Below are 19,840 nucleotides of genomic sequence, written 5' to 3' on the forward strand. Positions count from 1 at the left end.
ATGTAAGGTCACCCCTCAGTCTCTCTCCAGTATCCGCAGACCTTGGCGTTAGTACCTGAGGTTTTGGGGAGGGGATCAGGTTAGGCAAACGTATATTTGAAACATATAAGGGGATTTTTTAAAACCAAAAAACAATTCCATCCTAGGCCCTGAACCCCGTGGTCACTCAGAACTTCTTCCCAAGAGGCTCCCATACCCATTTCTCCGGCACCTTTTGGGAGACATTGTCTCTCAGAATTTTGTTTTGAAAAGAACAAGCTCATTCGGAATAGTTTGAGGACTTTGTGCTTTACGGTAAATAAACTTGAAAGTGGGCGGAAAAGTGACAGAACGAGAAACTTGCAGGTGTTTCTTTAAACAAGAAGTGACCGGAAGAACACACAACTGCAACTTCTAATTTTTATTTTCATTTCCATTGAGGGGGGGAAAATGAAGAGATTACCACAGACTCTCGCCACAATGATAATAAAACGTCTATCTCCAACAATGATAAAGCGGAAAACATGAATGGTTGGAATCGAACGGAACTTACTATACTGTCTCACTTCAAACAGCAAGCGGGACTATACCCAGGGTTTCAAATGCTGCCACCCCCTCTACATTTTAAAAGCCCTCCTTGAACCACAGGTGAAATAATACTTTGAAACTAAAGTTCCCAATCAGAGTGATCCATGGAATCCTCCCCCTTTATCAAAAAGTGTATTCAAAGACTGTGCTGTGTAGAAGTTACGTAAATGAGCAAAATAATATTCATTGTGGCTCTCGCTTTCCAGAAAGGGTGTATGTTTAAGCCGGTTCCCAAATGAGAGAGGCCAGCCTACTTGAAAAGGAGTTGAATCGAAAGCCAAAAAGATGGGCAAATAATTGCAAACGCTTGGAATCTGAAAGGCAGAGAATGCCAACTCGCCTGATTGTAAACACGAAGAAATATTAACTTCTCTCTTTCCCACTGCTGTCAATGAATAGACTCCGAACTACGACAGAAATTGTGTGTGTTTTAAGTTATCTTGCTCAGAACAAGCCCCCTTTGGAAAAGGTGGGCTTGTGTTTGGCAGGAATTCTAGCCCAGCAAGCGAACCACCCCATCATACTGCTGATTCTACACAGACACCACCCTTACCCAGTGGCAAGATCACTTGCTGGGTAAGGCAGTTAGTAATTTACAGGGAAATGTATGCTCAGGGACTGCCAGCAGAGCACGCACTAATTCTGTATTCTGTAAATTACTCCGTCACGTGTTATTTTTAGGCAGACATTGTAATTGCATCTGTCCTTTAATCAGTAACGACCATTTTAATAAGGTGACCTTTGAGAAGACACGTGACTCCATAAACATTTGTCAAACTTTCGGGAAGATGGCTGCTCAGAGAAATGGTATGGACAACAATTTTGATACGATAGTCATTGGAGCAGGAATCCAGGGATCTTACACTGCTTATCATCTCGCTAGAAATAACAAGACGCTGTTAATAGATCAGGTATGAATGTTCAAGTGAAGTCATTCGCTGAGGTCTGAAATTTCATCCCCATGACATTCAGCAGCTTAAATCAGTTGTTGGCCAATTACCAATGCAGGGATTTATAAGTAACAGAGAAACCTATTGTAACTTCAATTTAAGCTGCGAATTCAAATGTACAATTTTTTTTTCAACAGCAGCTGTCAGGAAGAGAATTGAACTTTTTTGTACCTCCTTATCTTCACTCTGAATAGAGGGTGAGGAGTTATTTTAACAAGTATGTGTAAACGTGCACTGAGGTAAATCGGATAAATGTTGAGTTACACAGCTGTTATATTGGCTGCAGAGTTACCAACAGAGTATGGTGAGGTTTGCATAAAGTTGGGTTATTGACTGTATTTTGTTGGTGGAGATTAGAGTAGTGCTGGAAAAGCACAGCAGATCAGGCAGCATCTGAGGAGCAGGAAAATTGACATTTTGGGCAAAGGCCCTTCATCAGGAAAGGGCTTTTGCCCAAAACGTCAATTTTCCTGCTCCTCTGATGCTGCCTGACCTGCTGTGCTTTTCCAGCACTACTCTAATCTCCAGCATCTGCAGTACCCACTTTTGCCTGTATTTTGTTGGTGGAATTCCATCAAGGTCACCATTGCTTTGGGAGTAGTAAACATTTTTTCAGTTTTAATGGACCTGTTCAGATGTCTTGCAACACATCTCTGGAACAGGCAGATTTTGAACTTCTGTTGGCCAGCTGACCCACAGAGGAAGGGACATTGGGGGAGCTGTATAATGATTGGGGGGAGCTGTATAATAGGAAGGGGTCAGATTCAGCTTCTATAATGTGGGGATGGAAGGTTCATTAGATTTGTTCTGGTGGTTGTATCCTGTAATTCTTTTCACCATTCTCAAATGGTTAACCAGTGACTTCAGACTGTCACTTAATTGTCTTCGCTGTAGGGTTTTTTGTCGTCACCAATAATATTTCTAGTTCTGATGACTGACCATCAAACGTACCACACACCAACTCTCTGAAAGACCTGCTTATTCATAGTCCGTGTCTTTACTTGACATACATTTAAATTTGTCTTTTTCAAAGGCCAACTTTGGCTCACTGGTTCCTCACTTTTCTACTGTGAAAGAGGTTATGGATTTGAAGGGCCAGGTCTAATGTAGATTTTAGAGCTGTGTACCATAGTAACGGTTTGTAAAGTCCAAAAGTACAGGATATTCACATTCACAAACAACAAGGGTTCAAAGGATAGATGGCAGTCACGCTGATATGGAAAAGGCAGTAAGGCAAAATCTGAACATTTGAAATCTCAGCTGAATATACCAGAATTACTTCGAAGGGCAAGTCGTGGAAGGCATCAAGTAAACATTTCAAATCAGTTTATCTTTACTTTGGATTTCACAGAAGACCATTGACCTGAAACATTTAGTCAAATGCAAATCAGGAAATGTTGATGATTATTAATGTTAGCCCACAGTCAGTTATTGAATCAGTGCTCCTTCATGTCGGATATAACAGGGAGGAAGCACTCAGGGTGACAAAGGCACATAATTTAGACTGAAAGGGGGACTTTGATGTTCAGGATCAATGGTTGATCAGTAACACTATTGTTGACTGAATTGGCTGAGTCCTAAAGGACAAATGTGCCCAACTGGGCTGGTAGGCAGTGGTAAAGAAATCCAACATGAGGGAAAATCTAATTGACCTTGTCCTTATCAAATTCCCTGTTACAGTATTGGTGGGAGTGATCACTACAATATTCTAATGGAGGCAAAGGGTTGAACATTGCCAGAAATTGGCTAATTGTCGTATTTGTCTAGTTCCCTTCTTTTTGGGAAGGGAAGGCGCTACCCTCTGTGAGACCACAGAGCTTTTTCAAGCTATCCTCAGAACTCAGCTCATTAACTATGGTGCCCCACTCATCAAATGCTAACTTGACAAACGTTTCAACTGGTTATACCAGGCAGATCAGACAAATTTAATTCATCATGAATTTGACATTTTCATTGCAAGTATGGGCCCCAGCTCAGGGACACCACTGGTTCCTAATGGCCTCAATGCTGCTGCTTCTATCTGTCATCAGATACGCCACTGCTAGAGTCTTTCAAGCTGACACCGCTGGCAGCTTTCTCTCTGTCTGTCTGTGCAAAACCACCCAGCTAAACCCAGTACAAAAATATACCTCCTTGGCAACCTATCCCCACATTAATGTGGCACCACTAAGATTTTCCAAATAGAGATTCCAACCAATTATGCACAATCTACAAACCTGTCTTTAAAAATACATGGCTAGTTTAAGGACTTGCTTATGTTTGGCTTTTCAAATCCTTCTTTCATCTGGCACTGACATCAATATTTTAAACCATTTGTGGAAATAACTCAGCTCTACCAAGAAATTCAGGAAGGGGTCACCCATTGCTTATGTTTACTCACTTCCACCTTGTGCATCTTGATGTAAACAAGTAGTATCCTTTGAATGGGTAATTATCTTAGGGATGTTTTCCAGTTCCTCAAGACCAGGATTTTCATTTTAAATGTAAAAATGTAATTTTCAAAAACTGCAAGTTACATTTTTGAAACAAATATTCGTAACAGACTCCACTTCAGTTCTTAAATGGTATTTCCCATCTTCATAAGAAGGATTGCATTGTTTGTTGCTTTTGCCTTGTTAGAGGGGACTTCAGACACCCCCCCCCCCGTGTGAATCTGCTGTAAATAGGTACAGAGGGTTTGTAGCCATTTATTTTTATTTCTCCCATTTTACAGAACACTTTCAGTAGTAGTTTCTGTTAAGTTTCTTTGTCATTTCTCTGAAAGCTTAGTTTTATCTATTAAAATTTAATGTATATCTAACTCAATATCGTCAAATGTGTGCTAATTCACCAGAAACTGACAGACATTGAAGTGTTACAAAGCTCAGGTCAGGCAGAAACATTCGTAAGAGGAGAAGAATGTAAAAAGAATTGTGCATCGAAATGTTTGAGAAAACATCAAGGCATCTAAATAAAATTTGATTGGGTTTTGTGATTGTCAGCGAGTTAAGTTTAAACTTATTGATCAGAGTTTTTTTTAGGCAGTATTTGCACATTTGCAATATTGCAGGGCACAAATTGAAGAAGCCTGATCAGGAGATCAGCATTCATCAGATCCAGACGACCTGACAATGACTGAAGGAAATGGTTTTATGGGCTCTGGGCCAATATGACCTCAGTTACAGGGCTGCATGGTGTCTGTGAAACCTGTACCTTAGGGCCAGCACTGCCGGTGGTAATGAAGGGTCACCTCTGCCTCAGTGTTTCATTTTATGCTGCATTCCAGATTGGGAACTAACTGCAGTGCTGAAAATATGTTGCTGGAAAAGCGCAGCAGGTCAGGCAGCATCCAAGGAGCAGGGGAATCGATGTTTCGGGCATGAGCCCTTTTTCAGGAATCAAGGCATCTAAATAAAATTTGATTGGGTTTTGTAATTGTCAGCGAGGTAAGTTTAAACTTATTGATCAGAGTTTTTTTTAGGCAGTATTTGATTCCTGAAGAAGGGCTTATGCCCGAAATGCTGATTCTCCTGCTCCTTGGATGCTGCCTGACCTGCTGCGCTTTTTCAGCAACACACATTCAGCTCTGATCTCCAGCATCTGCAGTCCTCACTTTCTCCTCTAAGAACTAACTGCAGTGTCAACCTGTGTGCTAATTGCACATTTATCAGTAATCATTTATCAGCATAGGTCAGCATAGCTATCCATTTAATCTTCTTTAACATTGAACAGTCATAATACAATTCTGTGTGACTGCATTGTTGCTTTCCCCAAAATAAAGCCAATTATTCAGATGATAATTTGTCGGGAGGTAAATGACAGAGGGTAGATCGTGTTAAAGGGAACATTCCCTTTTTGGTGGGATGTGACAAGTGCTGCTTCCTTAATGCAGCTGTACTGAGGCCAGGGTGGTACTAAAGCATTGAGAGGTGTATACCCATATGGCATTTACAAATGACAGTACATTCATAGGCACAGTAGATTGTGTAGATGGGAACAGTGTGTTAGAAAGGGGCATACAGTCCAAGATTTTGGAGGTCAATGTGAGAAGTGCAAGGTCATAGAATATTAGAATCTCCAGAACAGAAAATGTCCTTCAGCCCATTAAGCCTGTACCGTCAGTAATATACCACTATCTAAACCAGTCTCAATTTCCTGCAGTAGGTCCATAGCCTTGAATGTTCTAACACTTCAGGCGCTCATCCAAGTACTTTTAAAGGTTGTGAGGCTTCCTGTGTACCCCCTGCCCCACCCACCGTTGCATTCCAGACCCCCATCACCCTCTAGGAGAAAAAGCTTTTCCTCCAATCCCCTCTTGCCTTTCCCTTGAAAATAATGCCCCCTCATTATTGACCTTTCAGTTAAGGGGAGCAGCTGCTTTCCTTGCAGCCTGTCCATACCCCTCATTGTCATATACACCTCAATTTGTTCTCCCATCAGCCATCTCTACTGCAAAGAAAAGAACTCAAACTTAACCAGCCTCTCTTCATAGCTGAAATACTCTATCTCAGGTTAGATCCTGGTGCATCTCCTGTGCACAACATCCTTCCTATAGTGTGGTGACTGGCCATACCTGTACACAGCTGCAAAGTTCTGCACAGTTCCAGCAATGACCTCCCTGCTCTTAGAACCCATACAGTTTGGAAGGAGGTAATTCGACCCATCAAGTCCATACTGACCCTCCAAAGAGCATCCAATGCCAGACCCACCCAATCCCTCTACCCCTGCATTTCCCATGGCCAGTCCACCCAGCCAGTACGTCCCTGGACACTATGGGCAATTGCGAATCCACCTAATCTGCACATCTTGGAGTGTGGGAGGAAACCGGAGCACCTGGAAGAAACCCACGCAGACACAGAGAGATTGTGCAAGCTCCACACAGTCACCTGAGAGTGGGCTGGAACCCATGTCCCTGGGACTGGGAGGCTAACTACTGAGCCACATGCCACTCCTATGATCCACTTTGGATTCAAATCAGGTCAATCAAAACATTTTCTTCATGGAAAGAGATAACAAGTAGCTGTAACTTGCACTCCTTTTGAGTGAAGGATAAAGGGTGCCATCATTTTCTGACAGGTTTCTCTTCCTGGCCCACAGTTCCAAAAGAAGGAATGTATGTAGATTTTGGCTCCAAGGCACACCTTTGAATATAGTAGATAATTGACAATGCTGTTGAGCTGATCTTTGGAAGACAGGGAAATGTAATGAAACAATGTGTATGGGCTGTAGTCAGATTAAAAAGTAAAAGAAATACTGGTTTTCTGTCCGATTTAATTTTCAAGTGGGTTTCAATTTTGACAGCCTTTGCTTCTACCTGGGTAAAATGCTGCAAGATTCAGGGAGATATTTGCTTCTGTAACTTTCTGGCTTTTAGCTAGACTCTCTCCAAAATATTTGTAGTGCCTGCTGAAGATTCTGTACTGACGCCTGGTAACAGAATATCTTTCGTCTATCAGCAAGTCTGTTCTGGCAACAAGTTGAGATCGAGCCTCAGATGCAGCAGGTACTAGAGGGAGAGGGAAAGAAGTGAGGTGCGCTCACTCGTCCAGAGTGACATTGTCTCCAATCTTCCATGAGGGTGCATATAGAGACTGGTCTTCACTAGTGAGGGTGATTAGACAGTTGTGTCACCACTTCAGAATTAACAACCTTACATCACCCGCAGTGAACTGCTGCTGTGAGCACAGCACCGTATACTGCAATAAAGGTCACGACAGCCTTCAGCCTTTATATCTCTGGCTCATTCCAGATTATCACAGGGGATTAAGTATTAACTCATGTCTGTATTGAATAGCTGCTGTCAGGTTTGCAAAAGCTACTTTTCCCCATAAACTCACCAAAGGTGCATGAACATTTTAAACTCTTATCACCTTTTAAAGAGAGGTTGGTTAGAGTGCGGAACATGCATGTCCCTGTGAAAATGAGAGATAGAAATGGCAAGATTAGGGAACCATGGATGACAGGTGAAATTGTGAAATGAGCGAAGAGAAAAAAAAACTTATGCAAGGTCTAGGTGATTGAAAACAGATAAAGCTTTGGAAGAATATCTGAAAAGTAGGACCAATCTGAAACAAGGAATTAAGACGACTAAAAGGGGTCTTGAAATACCTTTAGCCAACAGGGTTAAGGAAAATCCCAAAGCCTTTATTCATATCTAAGGAGCAAGAGGGTAACTAGAGAAAGGATTGGCCCACTCAAAGACAAAGGAGGAAAGTTATGTGTGGAGTCAGAGAAAATGGGTGACATTCTTAATGAGTACTTTGCGTCGATATTCAGCGTGGAGAGGGACATGACGAATGTTGAGTTTGGGTAAAGATGTTTAATTACTCTAAGTCAAGTTGGAATAAGGGAGGGAGGAAGTGTGGGTATTCTAACAGCCATTAAAGTGGACAAGTCCCCAGGGCCAGATGGGATCTATCCCAGGTTATGGAGGGAAGCGAGGGAGAAAATCGCTGGGGCCTTAACAGATATCTTTGCAGCATCTTTGAACACAGGTGAGGTCCCGGAGGATTGCTAATATTATCCCCTTGTCTAAGAAGGGTAGCAAGGATAATCCAGGTAATTATTGACCTGTGAGGCTGACATCAATGGCAGGGAAGCTCCTGGAGAAGATATTAAGGGACAAGATCTATTTGCATTTGGAAGAAAATAGGCTTATCAGTGATAGACAGCATTTTTTTTGCAAGGAAGGTCATGTCTTACCAAGTTAATAGAATTCTTTGAGGAAGTGACAAAGTTGATTGATGAGGGCAGGGCTGTAGACGTCATGTGCATGGGCTTCATTAAGGCACTTGATAAGGTTCCCCATGGCAGGCTAATGAAGAAATTGAAGTCTCATGGGGTCCAGGGTTTGCTAGCTAGATGGATAGAGAACTGGCTGGGTAGCAGGAGACAGAGAGTCGTAATGGGAGTTTCTCAAATTGGAGACCTGTGACTAGTGGTGTTCCACAGAGATCCATGCTGGGACCACTGTTGTTTGTGATATAAATAAATGATCTGGAGAAAGGTATAGATGGTCTGATTAGCAAGTTTACAGATGACAGTAAGATTGGTGGAGTAGCAGATAGTGAAGGGGACTGTCAGGGAATACAGCACAATGTAGATAGATTGGAGAGTTGGGCAGAGAAATGGCAGATAGAGTTCAATCCAGGAAATGCAAGGTTTGGAAGATCCAATTCAAGAACGAACTATATGGTAAACGGAAAAGCCATGGGGAAAAAGGCTTTTTTTTTTAAGAGAGATCTGGATGTTTAGGTCCATTGTACCCTGAAGGTGACAACACAGGTCAGTTGAGTGGTCCAGAAGGCATACGGCATGCTTCAGTTCATTGGACGGGGTATTGAATACAAGAGTTAGAACATAGAACATAGAACAATACAGCACAGAACAGGCCCTTCGGCCCACGATGTTGTGCCGAACTTCTATCCTAGATTAAGCACCCATCCATGTACCTATCCAAATGCCGCTTAAAGGTCGCCAATGAATCTGACTCTACCACTCCCTCGGGCAGCGCATTCCATGCCCCCACCACTCTCTGGGTAAAGAACCCACCCCTGACATCTCCCCTATACCTTCCACCCTTCACCTTAAATTTATGTCCCCTTGTAACACTCTGTTGTACCCGGGGAAAAAGTTTCTGACTGTCTACTCTATCTATTCCTCTGATCATCTTATAAACCTCTATCAAGTCACCCCTCATCCTTCGCCGTTCCAACGAGAAAAGGCCGAGAACTCTCAACCTATCCTCGTACGACCTACTGTCCATTCCAGGCAACATCCTGGTAAATCTTCTCTGCACCCTCTCCAAAGCTTCCACATCTTTCCTAAAGTGAGGCGACCAGAACTGCACACAGTACTCCAAATGTGGCCTAACCAAAGTCCTGTACAGCTGCAACATCACCTCACGACTCTTGAATTCAATCCCTCTGCTAATGAACGATAATACTCCATAGGCCTTCTTACAAACTCTATCCACCTGAGTGGCAACCTTCAAAGATCTATGTACATAGACCCCAAGATCCCTCTGTTCCTCCACCTGACCAAGAACCCTACCATTAACCCTGTATTCCGCATTCTTATTTGTTCTTCCAAAATGGACAACCTCACACTTGGCAGGGTTGAACTCCATCTGCCACTCCTCAGCCCAGCTCTGCATCCTATCTAAGTCCCTCTGCAGCCGACAACAGCCCTCCTCACTGTCCACAACTCCACCTATCTTTGTATCATCTGCAAATTTACTGACCCACCCTTCGACTCCCTCCTCTAAGTCATTAATAAAAATTACAAACAGCAGAGGACCCAGAACTGATCCCTGCGGAACTCCACTTGTAACTGGACTCCATGCTGAATATTTACCATCTACCACCACTCTCTGACTTCTACCGGTTAGCCAGTTTTCTATCCAATTGGCCAAATTTCCCTCTATCCCATGCCTCCTGACTTTCCGCATAAGCCTACCATGGGGAACCTTATCAAATGCCTTACTAAAATCCATGTACACTACATCCACTGCTCTACCCTCATCCACATGCTTGGTCACCTCCTCGAAGAATTCAATAAGACTTGTAAGGCAAGACCTACCCTTCACAAATCCGTGCTGGCTGTCCCTAATCAAGCAGTGTCTTTCCAGATACTCGTAAATCCTATCCCTCAGTACCCTTTCCATTACTTTGCCTGCCACAGAAGTAAGACTAACTGGCCTGTAATTCCCGGGGTTATCCCTATTCCCTTTTTTGAACAGGGGCACAACATTCACTACTCTCCAGTCCCCTGGTACCACCCCAGTTGCCAGTGAAGACGAGAAGATCATTGCCAACGGTACTGCAATTTCCTCTCTTGCTTCCCACATAATCCTAGGATATATCCCGTCAGGCCCGGGGGACTTGTCTATCCTCAAGTTGTTCAAAATGTCCAACACATCTTCCTTCCTTCCTTCCTTGGCAGGTCATGTTACAATTGTATAAGACTTTGGTTCGGCCACATTTGGAATACTGCGTACAGTTCTGGTTGCCACAATACCAGAAGGATGGGAATGCTTTGGAGAGGGTGCAGAGGAGGTTGCCTAGTATGAATGGTGCTAGCTATGAGCAGATTAGGATTATTTTCATTAGAAAGACAGAGGTTGAGGGGGGACCTGATTGCGGTCTACAGAATCATAAGAGGTATCAACAGGCAAGACACTTTTTCCCAGAGTGGGAAACTCAGTTACTAGAGGTCATGAGTTCAAAGTGAGAGGGGAAAGGTTTAAAGGAAATATGCATCAATAGTTCTTTAAGCAGAGGGTGGTTGGTATCTGGAGTGTTTTTGAAAAGTGTGGTGCTGGAAAAGCACAGCAGGCCAGGCAGCATTCGAGGAGCAGGAGAATCGACGTTTCCTGAAGAAACAGAAATTACTGGAGAGATTCTGCACATGTGGCTGGATCTGTGGATCCTGAAGAAGGGCTTATGCCCGAAACATCAATTCTCCTGCTCCTCGGATGCTGCTTGGCCTGATGCGCTTTTCCAGCACCACACTTTTCAACTATTGTCTCCAGCATCTGCAGTCCTCACTTTTTCTCCTAGTTGATCTGGAATGTGTTGCCAGCAGAGGTGATAGAGGCCTGCACGATAGCATCATTTAAGATGTATCTAGACAGATATGTGAATGGGCAGGGAGCAGAAGGATACAGATCCTTGGAAAATAGGTGACAGATTTAGATAGAGGATATGGATCAGCACAGGCTTGGAGGGCCCAAGGGCCTGTTCCTGTGCTATAATTTTCTTTGTTCTAACTCTCCCAAGTCTAGGAAGCCATGTCCTGAATCAATGCCCCCCCGTCCAGGCTGTTTTCGATTTGTCATGTCAGTTGACACAGCCACCAATGGCAGGTGAAGGGAGGGCAGTTTGCAGCAAAGGCCATTGTAAAGAGGATAGAATATTTTGCACTGGAAGTATATGGAGTTTGAGGGATGAAGGCGTAAAACCGTGAAGGGAGTTAAGCATAAGGAAGAGACATTTGAACCTGAGGCACTGGGAGAGTGGGGGTGGGGGTCAATGAGGATAGGAGAATTGGGTGAATGAGATTTTGAAGCTGTAGGGAACTTGCTAAGAGGAGTAGAGCGAAGGAGCGAACATCAAATTGGGTGGGTTGGTGGAGAGAGGTATGCCTTCCACCTTCCCACCACCACTGACTGCCAGCAGTGGGCATGGTGGTGGACACCCTCCCATCCTTAGGCCAGTTGAGGACCTCATGGTCATTAAGGGCTGGGGAGCGGCAGATGATCACTTCACAATGTGGGAAGACCAATGGGTCTGCCCTTTCAGGCTCCATATGGATCTCTCCTGATCAGCTATGCTGTGGCTTAAGGAGGGCAATTGTAGCTGCAAGATATACCCACCACCAATCCTGCCAGCAGGACTGCTCCTTATCCCAACTTCCTGAGACATATTTGACTGTTGTAGGGAATCCCACAAATGTAGCTGTAGTTATTACTGGGCAAGTCAGACCCCTGACTGAAATCTGTCTTGATAGATCATATTTTATTTTGTTTTTATTTAACATTGTGATCTTTCACAGAAACACAAGCATGCAATGATGCAGATTTATTTTGAACAATTAAGCAGAAGTTTATTCCTAAACGTTTATTAAAAGCAATGAAAATAAATTTTCTATTTATTAAAATAGAAAAAAAATTAAACTATTTACATATTACACAAGTTGAAAGATTTTTAAGCATAAAGGAAAACATAATCCCATCTATCCCAACACCATCACATTACAGTACTTAAAGACCAGAGAGAGTTCCCTTCTCTGTCATATTAGTTTTGACTTATTGGTTTCTTCAGTTCCAGTCTTGTGACTTTGATAGCCTTTTTCTTAATTAGCCCCACAGTGATCCTGAATCTTCTCAGCAACAAGTAATACCTTCAGGATTCTAACCGAACATGTCTGGTGTAGAAAAAAGCGAAGACTACAGATGCTGAGATCAGAGTCGAGAGTGTGGTGCTGGCAAAGCACAGCAGGTCAGGCAGCAGCTGAGAAGCAGGAGAGTTGATGTTTCAGGCATAAGCCCTTCATCAGGAATGGACCTGAAATTTTGACTCTGCTTTTTCTCCACAGATCCAGCCAGATGTGCAGAATTTCTCCAGTAATTTTAGTTTTCATATCAGATTTCCAGCATCTGCAGTTCTTTTTATTTTCATGTTGTATTCTGGTTTGGGCAGTTTGCTGCATCAATTCTCCTTTCTCCATGTTGTATCTAGGGCCTGTTTAAGCTGTGGTATAGGATAGATTACTGGTGAGGTGAAATATGTCTTGCATAACAATTGCATGATAGTAATAGGAACCGTTTACATTTCCTTGCTAGGCATAATCACTTAGGAGCTGTGCAACACTCATCTGCTCCTGTCAGGAACACATAGCGATGTTCACTGCCTCCACTCAGAGGAGGAGGGTCATTACCAGATTGGGTGGAGCTTAATGCAACATCAACACCTTCAAAATCACTAACCTATATGCCATCTCTCCCTAAACAATTACTCGAAAGGTAACCATGATAAATTTACGTATATCACTACTTTTTTTAAATTTCAAAAACATACTTAACTCATAAAACTATTTGGATCTCTATACAATTGGTCATGCCATTCTTGTGCACACATTACATTGCTTTACCTCCAGACATCGAAATTTATTTTTCCTATATACAAGTCTGTACATTTACTGTCCAGCTCTTCTGTTGAGGCGTCAGTGGACCCCAAATGACTACGTGGGCCCCCTGTTCTTCTTAGGCAGGCAGATGTTACACGGTGGTCTTTCCCCACTGTGCCTTGGCGGCAGCTGCCCCAAGCTTCAGCGCGTCCCTCATCACGTAGTCCTGGACCTTGGAATGTGCCAGTCTGCAACACTCAGTCGGGGTCAACTCCTTCAGCTGGAAGATCAACAGGTTTCGGACAGACCAAAGAGCGTCTTTCACCGAGTTGATGATCCTCCAGGCACAGTTGATGTTCGTCTCGGTGTGCGTCCTGGGGAACAGACCGTAGACACTTTTATGTTACCAAGACCCATCTCTGACACACTGACACTAACTCTTAGCATCTATTGTTTTTGGCTTGCTTACTCTTTGCATTAGCTTGACTCATATCTCTTTAGGAGTAAGTGAGGACTGCAGATGCTGGAGATCAGAGTCGAGAGTGCGGTGCTGGAAAAGCATAGCAGGTCAGGCAGCATCTGAAGAGCAGGAGAATTGATGTTTCAGGCATTAGCCCTTCATTCCTGATGAAGGGCTTATGCCTGAAACGTTGATTCTCCTGTCAAAACTCTGACCGACAAGCAGATCCAATGACCAGCTAGACTTCTCCCTGAGAAAACCAGGGAGATGATTGCACTGCTGGACCAGACCTGCTGGGTCACTGAGAGATTTTCAAATGACAATGACTCTCTGAGTACTGCACAGCTTTGCTCTGCAGAACAGAACCACAATTTGGCAAGAACGTGTAGCATGACAAGGGAGTAAACACTGATGTCAGAGGATGGCTAGAAACAAGAGGGCTTCAGCAGTTGCCTGCAGTCAAAATGTTTTGCAGTGCCTTAATGATCATCAGTGCTACAATCTCCATGGCCCTACGTTAGCTGTCACTTCCAGTATGTCCCCAAGACAATTCACAAATCGACTGTGTCTTTCCAGAGGTAGCACTACAACTCCTAACATTATGGCCACCAGCTCTTTCTGCACACAAACATTCAAAAAGATTCATACCATTCCCCTTCTCCAGGTCTGCTGCTGCTGGTTTCAGTACAGGAGCTAGAAAAAATAATTTCACATTCAAATTGATCTAAAATGCTGTCGATCAAACAATCCCATAGCAAGATTCTCATTGAAAATCATACAAATTTCAGAGTATTGATTTGGTATTAATTTGCTGCTGCGTCTTGTGGTTACGTTCTTGTGGTTACAAAATACAAAGTGTTTCTCCACAGTGAAAAGGGGGAAAGCAAGAGGTGACCTGTTGGGCAGTTCAAAAGATATACTTGATCTTGGGAGCGGACCTTTTGTGTAGATTTACACCACGTGTGCTCTGCCTGAAGGCAGGTCCTTGCCTCACCATTTGCTGATGCTTCATCCTGAGCTGGTTTCTTGGCCACTTTGTTGCCAATAGTGATTTCCCATTGCTGCCTCTTCTCAGTGACCAGCAGAGGAGGCAGGTCTCAAGTCTACTACCGCTGGAATAGTGTTTGAATCAACATTGTTATTCTGAACCATCTCACCATCTAACCAATTGAGCTGTCTCCCGTTGTGCAGAGTACGTGGTGAAGAAAATAATGATGGTCAATATTGTATTTCACAGTGACTTACATGTCAGATTGGTGGCTTCAGAATGAATACATCCAGCCAGCTGTTTTAATTTGTTTTGTGCTTGTCTCTATTCTTTTACAAATATCCAGAAACATTCACACACATGGGAAATGGCAGCAGTTTATGAATACCATTTTTAATCTGTTACCTTTTGTTTTAAGGAAGGGTCCATAGCGTTTATCCTTTTTTGCTATTTTCTCTACCCACCATGAACAACTCAAAACCAATGTCAGTGCTGGGAGGTAGTTACCCTTTTCCTGGCATCTGTCAGTGCCAATCCATTGTCAATTGTTAGAGTTCAATGGGTCTGTCTCAAAGTTGCTCATTATCCCTTTTGGCAGATGTCTCCCAACAGCACAGCTAAAACTCAAACCCATCATTTGCAAATTATTAGCTCTACTCCATGTTCTTGCCAAATGCAAACATGTGAGTTTTGTGAATTCATTGTAACCTACTGATTACCTAAAACAAAACTAAACAACACCTGTCATCTTACATTATATATTCTCCCTGATTATAATATGATTTTAAAAATTGTAACAATAAGTTATTATAAAATTTCCCCTCAAAAGTTATTAACGTTATCAATGTTTGTCATACTAAATAGTGGCAGTCATGTTTTTGTTTTATTACATGAAGACACCAGCATTTGTATAAACCTAATTTGATCACTCTAAACACCCTGTGATTCTAGCAACCTCTATGGGAACAAAACAGAGTTAACATTTCAAATCATCAGAAGCATATTAACTTTGTTTTCTTTCTACAGATACTGACAGACCTGCTGAGTTTCTCCTGCAAGTTTTGTTTTTGTTGCAGACTCCAACATCTGCAGTTCTTTGTTTTATGTGGGCATCATGAGGTTTGCTTCAGTTCCTCAATACAGCTCAATGGTATGTGCTACAATTCCTCATATAGACAGCCTATAGGAGCAGGAATTTAAGCACAATTCCAGAATCGTCTCATATGATTTGAGGGTGGTTAATTCCATGAAAAGTTTCATTTGTTTAGAACAGTAAGAGTGAAATTGGACCATGCATGCAGTAGTGAAGCAATGGCAGAATTTTCATCGCTTCAGTTTCTCTTTTCCATCCACTCGGGAAAATATTGCCAAACATTTATATTTAACACAAGTAAATAGACCCAATTTCACCCCATCACTTCAGGGAATATTACTATCAATGCTTCTGACGAACCCTCTATCTAGATATCTGATTTAAAAGTAATTCTTAGATGTATTTCAGTGAATTTTCAGAAGCCATTATGTCCTTTAGAGATTTGTCAGGAAGCACAAGCCAATAACAATGTTTCATCGTAGCTGTATGTGTCAGGGGTGTCAAGCCTAAATCATTTTATGTCTCTGGATCATTTTGATCCAGTCACATGGGGACCAGTACAAACTTCAATCAATGCCTACATTTTTATCGTGGCTAACAGAGAGCAGCACTCTGTTTATTGATGTTGGTGTTTCACCACTTTTCAAAAAAAAGTTTAAGATGAATGATGTATTTTCTAAGTTTCATTTACTTATAACATCTTTAATCACCCACAAAAGCTACCTATATGAATTGCTGAACATTTAACAGCTTACGTTTGCACAGTTAAAGGTTGTGAAAATGTAACATTCCTGAAATGTGCCGGCAATGTTTAAAAGCTGGATGGATAAAGCACATAAGAAATGAAGCATATTTTGAAAAGATTGTTAGTTTTTGGAAGATGATTTGCACCAGATGTATGTTAGTATTTAAATTGTTGCAATAGTTTTAAGGTTTTACAATATTCTGTAAGAGAAAGTTGACAAACTTAGTTACTTTTTAAAAACTGCATTATTTATCACTCCTATCCCTATTGCAAATTATTCACACCACACAATCTTCACACATCTTGTAACAGTGCAGTATATAATTCAATTTGCCATATTCCAAGCTTAGCTGGACATCACTATGATGACTGACAAAGCTGTAAGAGAATTAAAAATTATGAAGGATTTAGTGCTCACAGGAGTCCAGTGGGATCCCTGGATGACTGTGGACCAGAATTCTGTAAGTATGTTGTGCCCACCTGAACTGGATATAATCTGTCCAGGAGTCAACAGAATGGATTGATGTGGGAACTACAAGGTTACCAGAGCTCAGTGTTAAAATTAAAATTGTTTTAACATAATATAGGAAAGAGGAGCAGGAGTAAGCTATCCAGCCCTTTAAACCTGTTCAAGGTAGATCTTTTAGGTCAACACAATTTTCCTGCACTATCCCCAAATTCCTTGATTTTTTTTAAATATGTAGTATTTATCAATCTTTGTTTTAAACATGTTCAGTGACTGAACCTCCTCAGGAACTGGGCCAGAGAATTCTGAAGATTCACAACCCTCTGAATGATTAAATTTCTCCTCATCTCAGTCCTAAATGCTCCTTATTTTTCCTGTGGATGTGTCCAAGACAAAAATCGCGACACAAGGGACATTAATGTGCTGAAACAGAAGGCCAATTCCTCCTGAAACTATCGTATAAATGAAACGGCTGTAATTTCAGGAGACTTTTGTTTATTGAGAACTCTTCACTGCATGATGCTTGTCCAAAAGCTTTCTCGTGTCAGCTTGTTCCATAACCCTGGTGGCTGTTGACTCTCAACAGTTACCACTTCCATCCCTATTGGAGAATATGAAAACATTTCAACCGCATAATGTATTATTGTAAAAGTGCAGCATTTGTAAGTTTTACATGCCAACAAGAACGATCATATAATGTAAACATGTTTGTTCTACTCTGCTCTACTTTAAAAATATCAACATGCTTTCATGCTTGGTGTGGTAATCCACAACTATTCTCTAAACTGTGTGTTGTGGTATTGTGCTCTGAGGAATAGATTTGAATGAGCAATTGATTTAACTTATAACCTGCAGTCACCCCAAATTTAGTTAGAGGTATCTATTTTCCATTTTGATCTGATAACTATATATTTTTTTAAAAAACCAACTCTTTATTCTTGTGTGGATTTATCTCCCTACTTCCAGTTTATCCTGCCACATTCCCGTGGAAGTTCTCATGGGCAAACTCGGATTATCCGGAAAAGCTACTCCAAACCTTATTACACAGAGATGATGACTGAATGCTTCCAACTCTGGAAGCAACTGGAAGCTGAAGCTAATGTTGAACTATTCAGGTAAATAAGTGCCAAATATTCCCAGATTGGGGCATTTCAGAAATAAAACAAAATGTTTGAAATTATTCAGCAGATTTTTTAAAATAGGAAAATGAGCTTTTCAGGGTATAATAGGGGAAAAGGCATTGCAAGGGTTAAATGGCGCTAAACTTTTCTATTACGGTACTTTTCTGGCAAATCTCACTGCACAGTATGGCCTGTTGATATCTGACAGATTCAGTATCACATTATTTCTTTCAAGAACTGTCTACAGCCTTAATTTTTGACTTGTTCTGTGTGTGTGGGATTTGTGACTTTGTTCATTTTTAAAGTATTAAATACAAATTCCCCCTTTTACTGTTTATTCACATGAAGCTTTGCTGGATTGCACTCCAAGGTTGCTGATCTACAGGTTAATGACTTCAGTTTGTAGTTTTCTTTGGTTGGAATGAGGAAAATGTTACAACCTAAATTTACTTTGCAGTTAGAACTCCTTGTCTCCTTAAAGACAACAGTTCTGTCCTCAGCCATAAAAACAGTAAACCAGCATAGAAATTGCTTGTGTCAGGTCTAAAAATGGAGCAATCCTATACTTGACCGTAACACTTGCTGTGCACATGGCTAGATGGATTTATTTACAGTTCTAGCTTTTGAAATGGATCCTGGTATGTTTCGGTCTTTCTTAGTGTAGAAGGACTAGGAAGGACATAGATGCGCCGTAGACATGTAAATGAATACAAGAAACAAGGAGTGGGTCACGCCCTCTACTCAAATGACAATAATGCATCAGATAATCAGTTGGACTTAGTACATATAGTTTTCACTGATGTTTAAATAAGATCATAATTATAATGGAATCAGCTGTGAACTATTAATAGACAGTCTTTCTGTACTTCAAATTTATTACTTCTCAAAGTAGTTAACTTTAAAATAAAATGACATTTGGAGTGTAGTGACTATTGTTACAAATGCAAATTCACTATCTTGCCAAACCTCGTGTATGGATGTACTTAATTGAAATTAGTTTGAATGAATGAAGTGAAAGTATGTATGGGTCTGAAGAATAGTTGTAGATCCTCCCTTCTCAAAACTATGCTAATGTGTTCACTGCAGCTTAAACTTTGTGTGATTTTTGAAACACATAATAAATTTTAAAAAGTCAACCTGATAAGAGTTTGGGGCATTCTGCTGAGGATCCCAGTTCACTGGAAGCAAAGGCATTATCAATTTTGTTCACCATGAGATAGCATCACTGAACAAAAACATGATGCAATATAAACATGGCAAAAATCAAAATTGGACTGTCTGAATTTTGAGGTAGGCTTATTAGTGAGGCTAACTGTTAATATAGGGCAAATCAGACACCAACCACATATGCACAGCAAGAAGTGGCTGCACAAGTGGTTTTAACCTTACAGAAACATTTTTGGCAAGAAATTCTGCATTGAAATATGAAAATATAATAGATTTTCTCCTTCAATCATTTCACAATGTTTGTTGTTGGAAAATATGTTCTCTAGTCCGGGCAAATATAGTCCTATGATTCGCATTCCTTTATTCAATTATGTTTTGAGCAATTTAGAAGTTAGTTCCTTTTCCTCTGAAGAATGCAGATCATACTAATTTGGAGTAGGTTCTAGTCAAACCAACTGAGTCACATACTATTGCTCAGTGAGTTTCTGAGTTAATCTTAGCTGTTCTATTTGTACTTTTTTTTTGTTTATTTCTATATTGCACCATATTATACCATGTAGCCAATCTGAATATTGATGAGTAAGTGTTTCTGTAAAATAAGAATGGAAAACTCATTCTTTTCAGCCAACAGCCTTTAACATTTTTAAAATTTGTTTATGTTAGCTGTAAATTTATT

General features: G+C 41.3%; 1 protein-coding gene across 2 annotated transcripts in view; it reads left to right on the plus strand.

The window, feature by feature from the left end:
* Positions 1–1,326: 1,326 nt before the first annotated feature.
* pipox (pipecolic acid oxidase) overlaps positions 1,327–19,840 on the plus strand; it is a 65,831-nt gene continuing 47,317 nt past the window's right edge. For both annotated transcript variants that reach the window (XM_072589691.1, XM_072589692.1), the window contains exons 1-2: positions 1,327–1,478; positions 17,843–17,991. In XM_072589691.1, coding sequence (XP_072445792.1) covers positions 1,356–1,478; positions 17,843–17,991 — 272 coding nt within the window. In that variant the 5' untranslated portion in view covers positions 1,327–1,355. The remainder of the gene's footprint in view (positions 1,479–17,842; positions 17,992–19,840) is intronic.

This window comes from Chiloscyllium punctatum, chromosome 19 (genome assembly GCF_047496795.1).
Source record: "Chiloscyllium punctatum isolate Juve2018m chromosome 19, sChiPun1.3, whole genome shotgun sequence".
Classification (NCBI taxonomy): Eukaryota; Metazoa; Chordata; class Chondrichthyes; order Orectolobiformes; family Hemiscylliidae; genus Chiloscyllium; species Chiloscyllium punctatum.